A 13,245-nucleotide genomic window follows, 5' to 3' on the forward strand; every position below is an offset into this window, starting at 1 on the left:
AATAGTCTAAAAAGCTGTTGAAACTTTACAATAAATCACGATATAAAGTATTTATTAAATGCTACAATCATTATGAAATGCTCAAGTTTTATCTAGTATTAGAGGGAAAATCACCAACATGAATACACTTAAGGAGGAAAGAACCCACTCCAACCTGGAGAGGAAGGCAGTTAGAAGTTAAAATGTTTAAATTGGAATTCAAATTTGCACATTATACAACTGAATACAAAGTCCTGAAAATGCTGAAAACAAAATGAAAACTTAAATAAGCCTCTACAGGAATCATCAGAAAACTAAGTTCTCAATTATGAATTGCTATAAACTTTATAAACCTAAATAATTGTTAAATTGATAACCACAGTATCATCAACAATGCCACTAGCCATTATGTGGCATTCAAAATATATGTGCTTATTCCTTTTTATTAATAAAAAAAAAAAAAGAGAGAAATTGACTTCTCTTACTGAACCCTTCAACTTCCCTAATATTATTCACACCCAAGAAAATATAAGCTATATAAAATTACTATGATTCTGACAGCAAATCTTAGCAACTGGTAAGTTGTTAGAAAACTATTCAAGGAGATGAAATTCTGTAAGACTTATGTGCTAAGTCTTAATATGTAATGAAATCTTCTGAAGTTTAGAATATAAACTATTATTAAATAGGGCTTAAATCTCATTCTAAAATATCTGAACATGCTAGATCAGAGCAGACACTTATTGGGAAAACTAACACCTACGACAAAACCACTTTGTGCTGCTAATGCTGAAATATATTTAATAATAAGTACCTTTTATTAAGTGTAACATGCTAGACTATACTTGAAGCTTCTCATGAATCATCTCAACTAAGACAAATTCCTGATAACACCAAAGTACTATTACCTCAGGTAAGAATAGATAATAAATTCTGAGGTACAGTTTTTAAAAACTAAGAAAATTTAAGGCTCAGCCAAGCTATGCAGACTGCCCAATACACAGTTATGAATCGCCAATGCAGAGCCAAGCACCCGGCTCCACAGCTCAAGAATGACTAAGCTATATTGTCTTCACCTCATCCCTTCTGTGAATGGTAGGACACAGCCATTAGGCAGCAACTGTTCCTTATTTAACGTCATTCCTACTCTCCTGATCTTACTCAAGACTGCCAACTGAAGCTTATCCAAACTCTGCTACACAAAATGGAATAAAATCCTTAGCCAATTATACCTACAACCCTAACATTTTTTGACTGTTAGCTTAGTGGAAAAGGGAAAGAAAAACAGAAGCTTGAATAGAAAAATCTAGATCTGGGGGCACCTGGGTGCCTCAGTTGGTTGAGTCCAACTCTTGACTACAGCTCATGAGGTCATGACATCAGTTTGTGAGACTGAGCCTTGTGTCAGGCTCCACACTATCAGCATGTAGCCTGCTTGGGATTCGCTCTACCAGTACCCTACATGCACATGGGTCTCTGTTTCTCTCTCAAAACTAATGAACATTAAAAAAAAAAAAATGACCGGTATGTGAATTATACAATCAATGAAAAAATTAATTCAACCCAGATCTTACCTAAAACCTGGCCAGCAATCATTCTTCCATCCTCTCCTGCCACAGCAGCCCGGGCATTTCTCTCATTAACATACTGAACGAAGGCAAAGCCCTTATGAACAGAGCAACCCACAATTTTGCCATATTTTGAGAAGATTGCCTCCACATCAGATTTCTTGACCACAAGAGTGTTGAGATTCCCGATGAATACACGGGAGTTCATGGAGCGAGGATCTGTCTTGTTGGTAACATTGCTTGCCATGGTCTTTGATGATATGGTTGTTCACAAAGCCGAAAAGCTGGAAGGAAAAAAAAAATGCATTCAGGTGAAAAGGAGATAAAAACAAAATACTCCTCGATGAAACTTTCTACGCTTTATTTTGAACCACTGTGACTAGAGTATCAGTCAACCAAAAGGGTTGTCATAGCAGCAAGTTATCTGACTGTTTTAGAGAGGAGAGCTCCTGAATATATGTATTCTTATAAAAATTTAGCTCCCTCTTCCCCAAGTCTATCCCATGAGGGGCTGGGGGGGGGGGGGTCCTCTTCAGAGACTACTAGTAACACAATCACGGACATTATTAATTATAAGTGACCATCTCTGTTCTAAAGTCCTGAAGCAAATTTGAAATCCTTAAGCCTTCTACTACAAACTTCTCAGATTTCTAACCTTACCCCTCATACTAACCTAACCACTCCTTGCCACGTATAAAGAACTCCACCTTCTTGCACAGTGCTATTACTAAAACAAGTCTCAACTATTCCAAAGATATATAAAACTCTGAATTCTGCCCACAAACAACCATTCTTTAGCTAGATAAATGTGGGCAGCTGACACCCTCAAGTATAATTAACCTTATTATACTAAAGCAATATATAGACCCAACTTATTCACTCTGGAACTATTTCCAGGTACTTCAATTGACTTATAATATGCCAGAGCTATCTCCAGTATCAGTACTAACACTTTACACAATGTACTGACTCTTGACCTACTTTACTTTTTATGTGATAATCTACAAAATACAGTTGGGACATTTACTACTAGATGATGATGATGATAAAACTAGTAAGTAGAACACTGCATGAATCAAAAGGGGACCAAGAAAACTACTTTCCTCAGACTTTTTCAAAACAAAAATTATCTTTATGTATGTTATAAAGGTTCAATCACAGTTACATGGAGATTCATGATACTACCATCTTAGGTCTTTTTTTATGTGAGAAAGGTTTTGACATTCTTTAAGCTTTTTTATCTGCTGCCCCTTCCCACTCCAACTACCAAACTGAAGATGAACCCACTTTAGATTTAGAGTAACATTCTTAAGATTAATTTTTCCCCATTCATCCTTTTGAAACTCAAATCAGTTATCAGTGTCTTTCTAATCCTCAGGAGAAATCATGACAAACTAGTTCTCATGGATTATGTAAAAATATATTCTATATATGTATGTTAACAAAATAGTACAATATCATTTATACAGACCACTGGTATTTTTTTTTGGACCACTAATATTCTGACCCTTAAAACACCTAGTCTTTTCAAACAGTACTGATTTCTGTTTTAATTTTTTTTACATTTATTTATTTTTGATAGAGACAGAGCACCGGTGGGGGAGGGGCAGAGAGAGGAGGAGACACAGAATCGGAAGCAGGCTCCAGGCCTCGAGCTGTCAGCACAGAGCCTGATGCTGGGCTTGAACTCACAAACCATGAGATCATGACCTGAGCCAAAGTCGGACGCTTAACCGACTGAGCCACCCAGGCGCCCCACAAACAGTACTGATTTTAAAGCTGCCAAAACCATTTTTCCCTCCTAGCCATTCTAAAATTCAAGAAATTGTCTTTATTTGATTTTGGTTTCTAAATTATAGCTTTTTAAGCAGTTCTTAAATTTTAAGACTAAGCAATAAAAATTTACCAAACAGCAGTCGTGAGAGTCGTGAACACATTTTCAACTCTAAGTGTGAGTGCCAGAAAGCCTTAGAACACCAAAAACAAAAATGAAATGAAAGGCGTAACTGGTTTCAAATGTTACTGCTGGCTATTAAAGTTTCCTATTATTGTAAATGGGGACAACTTAAGCCAGGTTTCTACAAATGTTTTTCATGAAAAACAAACATATATTCTACATGTTATGGTAAATAATAATAAATACAGGAAAAAATCTTCCTGGGTTTAATTAGAAATTACCTGTAAGGGGAAAGAGGATGGTTCTACATGCTATCAGTATACTGAACAAGAGGGTAAACCACCAAACAATGGACATTAATGCCTGCTTCAAATATACTCCTTGGAACCACAAAACAAATGGACTTATATAACTGTTTTTCCAATTTTCACAAAGATGGTAGGTATATAGCTTGTACCAATCTAGAAATATAGAATTCATTATATATAAAGAATGCCACTGGGCATTACGGATTAATTCTTAAGCAACTCCATTTGGAAAGGCCAGTAAAGAAACATCCAGACACAAATAAGAAGGTGGTAAATTTGGGTGCCATCTCTGAATTTAAGAATATGATTTTATCTTTTAGGTGATTATATATGGTTTCTAAATTTGCTACAAGAATCATGAATTGTTAACAGAAAAATAATATATTGACCTCAACTTCAAAGGCTTGGCTAAAGTCAATGGTATAGCTTTCAATGCCCATACTCACTGTAAGGATTTAATCAAATTATGAGCAATAGTAAAGACAAATGAACCCACAAAGATTCATTAATCCTGGTTCAAGGAGAAACACATCTTCCTAAAAAAAAAAAGGGTTAGTACAAATAAATACATTTTTTCACTGAACATGTATCTGAGAAGTACGAGCTACCAAGGCTACTTCAGAGGAAAAACAGCAACAGCTATAATTCCTCAGAGTTTACACTCTAGTAATACTACTGTTTAATATTTTATTGAAAGGGCCCCGGTGGCTCAGTCAGTTAAGCATCCAACTTTGGCTTGGGTCAGGATCTCATAGCTCGTGGGTTTGAGCCCCATGTAGGGCTCTAGGCTGACACCTTAGAGCCTAGAGCCTGTTTCAGATTCTGTGTCTGTCTCTCAGATATAAACAAACATTAAAAAAAAAAAAAAATTGAAGAGAGGAACAGATTCCCCAAAATTTTACAAATTTCACAAATACAAATTATCTCAGTTCACCTTTCACCCTACCTCTAAATCCTTAAGGTACCTTACCCCTGAAATCTCTGTTGGGGAGGTAGGGGTGGATAGTGACCAATATCCCAAATGCAAAGAAACTACTGGGAAAAAACAGATTCTCAAAAGAAAGCACCAACAGCAGAGCATAGTTTTTGATCTTTCTGAATCCCCAGATAAAAGCAACTAGATAGTGAGCTTTAGTGTCAAGGTACCCCAATGAAAATGCCAAAATGCCAGGCTGGTAAGGAAGCCAACGGCCCATGCAACAGCCCACATGGGGGAAACAGACTCAGGAATTGAAGAATCCCCAAATATCCATTTACTGGATAGCCAAGGGAACCAATTTTAAGAAAAGCAGTTGAAACAGAGTGTGTTTCCTGTTCCAAGTGTGGGTGAGTACAAGGCACTATTGTAAAAATCTCTAGGTACCAGAGCCTCTACAAAATCTCAAAACTAAGAAGCCCTCTATGTGCACCATTCCATTCTCAATCTCTTTCCAACCTCCAAAAGTTAACTATCGCCTTTTTTTTTTTTTTTTGGGGGGAAGAAGGCTTCAAGCCCAGCACAGAGCCCTAAGCAGGGCCCGAACTCAAAATCCTCAAATCAAGACCTGAACTGAGATCAAAAGTCAGATGCTCAAAGGACTGAGCTACCCAGGTGTGCCATAATCACTTTCTTTTCAAAATAGTTCTATCATGTTGATGTATATCCCTAGTTAGTAGTCTTACCCATTAAAGTGAATTTGGTGTGTCTTTTATGAATTCTTTTAGATATGTTCCCCTTCCATCCCTTTAACTCAAAACAACTTCTTTGAAGAGTACAGGGTATTCAACCTCAAGTTTCCCAGTCTGGATTTCCCATAATTTCATACTCTTAGTGCAATTACACACACACACGTCTTTTTTGTGACATTACTGCTTAAATTCTACCATGACTTAAAATTATAGTATCTCAGGTTTATCTCTAACGTATTACTCAGAATTCATGAGAATAGTTTCTCAGTTCTTACATGTTACTAACAGCTGGCCTATGCGGTCTATACTTGTCAGTTTTGCTGGGTATGAAATTTTATCACTGCATTTTCTTTCCTTAAATATGTTTCATTTACTTCTCAGCTGTCACAGGTCATTCCAAGGTGTAAACCTTGTTGGCAGAGTTGTATTTTTATGGACTTTAGTCATTAGAGGTTTTGCTTCCTAATTATTTTTCTCGGCCTAACAAATGGAACAGATGTAAATGAATTTATTTGAGGCTACATTATGGGTCATAAAGGTTTACACTTGAGTAATTTTTCCTCATTGGGCAGATTTCTCCTAGCTTTTTAAAAATAAGTGCTAGGCAAGAAGATATGGGTGGAAGTGCTGCCTAGCTTAAATAATCAGATCCAAATGCTACAGTCTTCAAGACATACATCAGATTTCAGTATAAAAGCAGTTGCAGAACAATTTAACTTTTGCTTTTTTACCTTACAAATATCTATAGCATGTTATATTCTACATGCATTTTTGTACAGCAGATTTTTAATTTTTAACTCAGCATTCTAATTACCAGCAATTGCAGTCTTTAGACTAATCTGCACATCACTTTAGGTGTGCCTGGCTGGCTCAGTGGGGGAAAGCATGCAACTCTGGATCCCAGGGTTGAGCCTGAGCCCCTCATTGGGTGTAGAGATTCAACAAAAACAAACAAAAAACTTAAAGAGAAAAATCTGGCAATTACTTTAAATAATGTGGGGAATTATGATTAAATGTTTAGGTTGAAAAGCAGCATATATAACTGTATGGTAAAAGGAAGCACATATAAACTATTCACATAAAAGTCACATGCTTACAAAAGATAAAGCAGTAATATTTTAAAATGTTGTCCTGTGGGTACTCTGCTTTCGGTTAATGCTTATGACCTTCATAGTCTAGTTCCTCAAGCTAGTTTATAAATTCCACAACTTCTCCCATTTTTCTGACAACCAGAAGTTGCTAGCACATTCTAAATGTTCCGTAATTCCTCACAGATGAAATTAGTCTAGTAACATCCTTAAAGTTTTCTCAGAGAGGGGCTCCTGGGTGGCTCAGTCAGTTAGGCATCCCAACTTCAGCTCAGGTCATGATCTCACGGCCTGTGGGTTCGAGCCCCACATGGGGTTCTGTGCTGACAGCTCAGAGCCAGGAGGCTGCTTTGAATTGTCTCTCTGCCCCACTCATGCCCTGTCTTTCTCTCAAAAATAAACTTAAAAAAAATTTTTTTAAAGTGTTCTCAGAGAAATCATTTTTTTAAAGTTTTATTTCTAGTTAGTTAGCATATAGTGTTGTATTAGTTTCAGGCGTTACCAGAAAAAAAATTTTTTTTAAAGTTTATGTATGTAGGTAGGGAAGTAAGTAATCTCTATACACCATGTGGGGCTTGAACGGACAATCCAAAAATCAAGAGTCGCATGTTCTTCCAACTGAGCCAGCCAGGCGCCCCACAGAACTCATTTCTAAGTCAAATTCATTCTTTCTTAAACATCTAAGTAAATAAAAATTACACAGAATAAAAAAGGTTCTTTCCTAAAATTGGTTTCAAAGAGTAAAATGAGGGGCGCCTGGGTGGTTCAGTTGGTTGAGTGTCTGACTTTGGCTCAGGTCACAATCTCACAGTCCGTGAGCTTAAGCCCCACATCGGGCTCTGCTGACAGCTCCGAGCCTGGAGCCTGCTTCCCATTCTGTCTCTCCCTCTCTGCCCCTCCCCCACTCGTGCTGTCTCTGTCAAAAATGAATAAAAACATTTAAAACAATTTATATAAAAAGAAAAAGTAAAATGAACAGGGTAGACTTCTGAAATGATTATGTTCCCTGGATACTCTGCATCCTGTGTAATTCACTGCTGAAGATTTAAATAGATCTGGTTTCCAGAAGAGCAGAATTCGAACACAGTAAATACAATGGAAGGAAAGAATGAACATTTTCCTAAAGGTTATCTGGGTTGTAGCACTCAAAACTAGCACAGATGCACATGCACGCAGGTGTTTGCATACTACATACTTTACATATATATTTTTATCCCATCAAAGAATCTAAGGTGTGTTTTATCTGGTAAGTAAATCTAAACTAGGACTACTCAGTTACCTTTATTGCATTACACCAAAGGATCTATGTGTCTGATCATAGGCTTTATGCTAAAGCAATAAAACCAAGAGATTTTAGTGGCAGTGATGGACAAATATTTAAGACTTGTGGATATAGAAATGTTTTTATTCACACTCTTGCCATTCCAATTATATCCTAAAACCAAAAAAAAAGGTAAATAAAATCTCCATCTGTTTGGAATGCAAACAAACCTGTCAAATTTTATTTCAACTGTTCATTCTCAGGTTTGCACTATCCCGATTCTTTGCCCTCTTGAGACCAACCTAACTTGGGACTGCCAATCTAAAAATTTGGGAGATGTTTATTAATGACTACTCCATCTCTCAAGTTCACATTAAATGTCAAGTAAATTCTGCTGGGAAGAGGGGCAGCAAGGGGAGATTCAGATTACACTCTCTGATTATGAAGAGTTTCAAATGGCCCAAAAACATAGGTTATGAAGGTCCTTGACTTTGCTGGGAGCTGGCCCAAAACAAATTTATAACTGGAACCAAGACTTTAGCTCCCTTGCTTTTATGTCTGGGACACCAGAAATGTACCTTTAGTGGAAAAGGACTGGAAAGATAAATGCTTGACAAAACTGTGCCACTCATTCAGACTGTGTTTAGTATCACAGTAGTAATATTTAGGCATGTTTACTACAAACAAAAATCCCAGCAGCAGAAAGTTAAGTACACAAGCCGTAAGGTTTCTACTTAAGATTTCAGCCAATCCTCACTTTTGAATGTCCCCTCTCTGTAAAGAGAGCTTTCATACTATTTTCTTCCTTTCCCATCTTATATTCTAAAAAACTTTTGCCAGCTGCTCAAAAAAAAAATTTCAGCTAAACCTCTACCTGCTTACCCTATACACCTAGACTAATCACGTTTAAACTTGCTCATAGCACATTACCTTTTACTCCAGAAAAAAAATAAATCAAAGACAACATCTGTATGGCTTATCAGATGTCAAATCATACTAAGAAAAATAACTTGCCTCAAACTAGAAAATTCAGAACTCTGCCTTAAAATTTTCTTTATTACCCTTTAACTACCCTATACATCCAATTCAAATTAGATACATGACTAATGTTATTTCCCATCTTTCTTTCAATATAAAAAGCAAAGTATCACTAGATGGCAGCAATGAGTTGGCATTTTTAAAAATACATGACTAAATCTGGAGTGTAAAGATTTTCTACTTCACACCGCCTTTCACAACTTCTTGACAAAGTTTCTTTTTCCGATACTATAAATTTCTCTGCCCAATTAGAGTGTCATCATCTGTACTAAATTGTCCTCCTTTAACAATTCTAAGCTCTTATTTTGCCCCTTTATAAATCACTTGTCCCTCTTGGTTCCCTCTTACCCAATCTGGCCCCTTTTCTTTGTTCTCTGCCTGTTATCTTTGTTGCATTCAATTATTTCCCTCTGGTCAACAATGAACTGTCCATCTGTCTGCAAAAAGAACAGTATATTTTTAGGGCATTTTCAGGTCACAAAAAGGGACGCTAGCCATTTTTAGATAAGCTATTCTAACTGCTATGTCTAAGAATTAAACTAAGAATACTCAAGATATTATAAATTATAGGGAGAAATAGATAATTCAATAAATGGTAGCACACAGCCATCTAAAAACAAACTCAGTACACCAAAATAAATTATAAATGGGTCAAAATTTAAATGTAAAAAATTATATATGCAATTGTCAAAACCTCAACACAAAACATGCAACAGTCCCAAAAAGTATGAAGAGAAAATAAAAGGCAGGAAACTCAAAACAAATCATTTAAAATCAATCAAATGTTTTAAAGAAAAACATACTGAAATGAAAAATTTTAAAGATACTTCTTAAAACTGTTAGAGTGGTAAAGATTACATCAATTTAAGAATTGATTCAGACGACTACTGGTGTATGCTAAAATCACTGGGCAAAAGCTTGTTGAGTAGAACAGGATTTACATGATCTCAAAGTATTACCAAAAAGAATACTATTTTGACAGAAAAATGTACTTTTACAATGGAGACATAAATGCCACAACTTAAACCAACTGATCTGACATATGCCTGCTGATGTAACAAACACCATCACCTATGCAATATTCTTGGTAAAATACTTGAACCTATACATACGGAAACAATCAATTTCAAGTTTGTAGAGACATTATACAACAATACAACTGATTGAAACTCCTCAAAAATACATACATACATACAAAATAGGGAAAAGGAAGGACTTTCCTAGATTAAGAAAGCAATGTATGAACCTTGACTGGATAGGGAACATTTTTTGGTGACAACTAGAGAATTTTATTATGGACTGTACACAAGAGAATATTGAATATTATATATTATTTTGATAATTATGTGATGATACATACTATCTTTCTTCTTACAAGGTGCAGCCACGTTCAAGTTCCTAAGTGAAGTATCATGCCTAGAATTTTAAAATTATTCAGGAGGGGGAAAAAAACGCATATAGAGAACAAACATGGCAATCTAGGAAGCAGCTACCAGAACCAAGCACAAGGCGGGAACACAGATGGTGTATTTTACATGTGTAATATTACCTGTTCCAAAGTTTCTTAAAGCTAGTTTAGGCAAATGGGAAAATGATATATACAGGGTCACACACTTTAACAAGTTCCCAGAAAATAGCAAAATTACATTTTTCTTAGATTTACTAATATAACAATGATCAATGATCATCCAATTGGAAGAGAAATGGCATTTCCTCTGCTATAGCTAAGTAAACCAGTACATGTTTCTATAGGTTCCTTTGAAAATACTTTATTATTTTTAAAAAAATTTTTTAATGTTTATTTTTGAAAGAGAGAGACAGCATGAGCCGGAGAGGGGCAGAGAGAGAGTGAGACCCAGAATATGAAGCAGGCTCCAGGCCCTGAACTGTCAGCAAAGAGCCCGATGCGGGGCTAGAACTCACGAGCCGCCAGATCATGACCCGAGCCGAAGTCGAAAGCTCAACCGACTGAGCCGCCCAGGCGCCCCTGAAAATTCTTAATTAAAGTTAAGTGCCAAGCAACGGGTAGGTCTATATACTTGCATTAATTAACCAAGTGACAATGTTAAATTAATTTCAGGCCATCCTATTTGGAACTGAAAATGAGAAACTTCGACGCCTGTAATTTTTATAGATCCCTATAACAAAAAACATTAGATAACCCCCTAATAAAAGCATATTGTAGAAAACTAAGCGAAAAACACTTACAATATAAATGCTCTAAAAATACATATGGTAACAATTCCACATTGCTAAAAACCTATAAATATATAAAATACATACGAAAAAAATAGAGATGTACAGGTACACCCATAGCTAAGAGACAGAAAAATGGACCAAGATAGCAAATATTAATAGTGATTATCTTTGCTGATGCTTTAAGTATTTTCCTTACATGTTTCCTTCAAATTTTATAAACATTTTTATAAGATTGTTCCTGTCAAAGTATAAATAGGTAACGTAATACAACAAATTTTAAACTGTAGGTTTTAAAAATATTCCCAGAATCTCTAAGATGAAAAAACTAAATCATGTAGTTCAACAGCTTCACAATTCTTCAGAGCATGTTAAAATCCCCTAACAACATCCTTGCTCACTCACTAATAATCTATCTAGCTTCTTGAACTGCCACCAAAGTCAAGGAATCCACAATTTAAAGATACTCAACTCTAAAACCTAATTGGCTTTTAACTAATTTCTTTAGTTCCTTCTTCCCTTGTCTCTTCATTAGCATTAAAATTTTCTTTTTAACATAAATCATCTTATTCAAAGTGTTATCTATCCTCACCATCTGTGAAAATAAGAAAGAAGTCCCATGCAACAATTTAATCTGTCAATGTCCCTTTGAACACAGTAGCAGCCCAAATTTGGTTGCTCTTTCAAGAATGGAATACACTCTGGATGCTATCCAGATGCTAGTGCTTCTGCTAACTTTTGTCTTGTCAACATATGCAGAATTCATAAAGTAAAACCTAATTCTTACTCATTAATATAATGCTAACTTCCTATTTGTACGACTATAGAGTTGGGTCTCTTTACATCTTACACTTCGAATACCATTTCATCCTCTTCATTTTTTTAAATTTTTTTTTTTTAACGTTTATTTATTTTTGAGACAGAGAGAGACAGAGCATGAATGGGGGAGGGTCAGAGAGAGGGAGACACAGAATTCGAAGCAGGCTCCAGGCTCTGAGCTGTCAGCAGAGAGCCCGACACAGGGCTCGAACTCACGGACCGCGAGATCATGACCTGAGCTAAAGTCGGACGCTCAACTGACTGAGCCACCCAGGCGCCCCTCATCCTTTTTAGACCTATTTCAATGACCCTTGTTCCAGCCTGAAGTGTCAGATTCAGATTTTAAGTATTAAAATATTAACAGTCACTTACAATTACATATCCTTCACTGATTTGTTCAACATACCCTGAGGAATCTTGCCCAAATCATTTAGAGAAGTTTAATAAGATTAACACAATTTTCCTTCGATAGCACAAGATTTTTTCTATGTCACATTAGTTTTAAAACAATGACAACCAAAAGTCAATCTCAACTGACAAGTGCTTCTGCGTATTTTCTGTATTCTGATCAGCCCTATCCTGGTTTAGTTTTGAACAGGACCAGAGTCAATAACTTTAAAAATTGCAAATTAAAAGTTTAGGTAAACACTGTTTTCAAAAAAAAAATTTTTTTAAACCAAAATGGAAGATATGTATCCCCACAAGTCCAAGCCATGGCCACCATGACCAAATTTCACTTGCAATAGTGACTAACGAAAACTTCCTAAATAGAACATAAAAATACAACACATTCCCACACTAAAATACAAAAATAACGAAAAATAAAAGTTACAAAAAACCATAATGTCTATTTGTCCACAATTCAAGTTCTTAGTAACATACACAAAAATGCATGAAAAGAATACATCCTAATGATCAAGAGCTCTGAGACTAGGGTCAGACAGACTTGTTTCACTTTCAAGGTCAACCCCTTTGAGAAGCCAATTCCTCCAAAAACCAGCTATTTCAACAGTAAAATCAGTATCATTGATAGTTATTTGTCTCATTGGTGAGATAGGAGGCATAAACAAAGTACAGAAAACATTGACATGGTGCTTGGCACACAGGAAGTGTTGCTGCTGCAGCTGCTGCTACTACTACATCATTTACTATTATTGGTAAATACCAACAACAACAAAAAAATGGGCCAAGGACACAAACAGGTTATTAGCAAGTACTACTAAAGGTTTAAGGAGATTTTTTTTAATTCAACATCACTAAAATGAAAACATAAATGAAATCAATTACCATACTTCATTTACCAAATAAGCAAAAATATTTTAAACTTGGAATGGTCATATTTATACATTTTTTCTATGAATTGGTTCCATTATTTTCAGCGGACAATGGGACTTTTTTTTATCAAAAGCCTTAAACCTGTACA

The 13,245-nt window shown here is 35.8% G+C and overlaps 1 protein-coding gene across 10 annotated transcripts in view; it reads right to left on the bottom strand.

Annotated features, from left to right (window-relative positions):
* Nucleotides 1-13,245, bottom strand: part of HNRNPC (heterogeneous nuclear ribonucleoprotein C) — a 55,927-nt gene that overhangs the window by 27,152 nt on the left and 15,530 nt on the right. For all 10 annotated transcript variants that reach the window (XM_053889255.1, XM_053889253.1, XM_053889252.1 and 7 more), the window contains one exon: nt 1,554-1,831. In XM_053889255.1, the coding sequence (XP_053745230.1) occupies nt 1,554-1,794 (241 nt within the window). In that variant the 5' untranslated portion in view covers nt 1,795-1,831. The remainder of the gene's footprint in view (nt 1-1,553; nt 1,832-13,245) is intronic.

Source organism: Panthera pardus, unplaced genomic scaffold, assembly GCF_024362965.1.
Source record: "Panthera pardus isolate Hobbes unplaced genomic scaffold, ASM2436296v1 HiC_scaffold_24, whole genome shotgun sequence".
In the NCBI taxonomy this organism is placed as follows: Eukaryota; Metazoa; Chordata; class Mammalia; order Carnivora; family Felidae; genus Panthera; species Panthera pardus.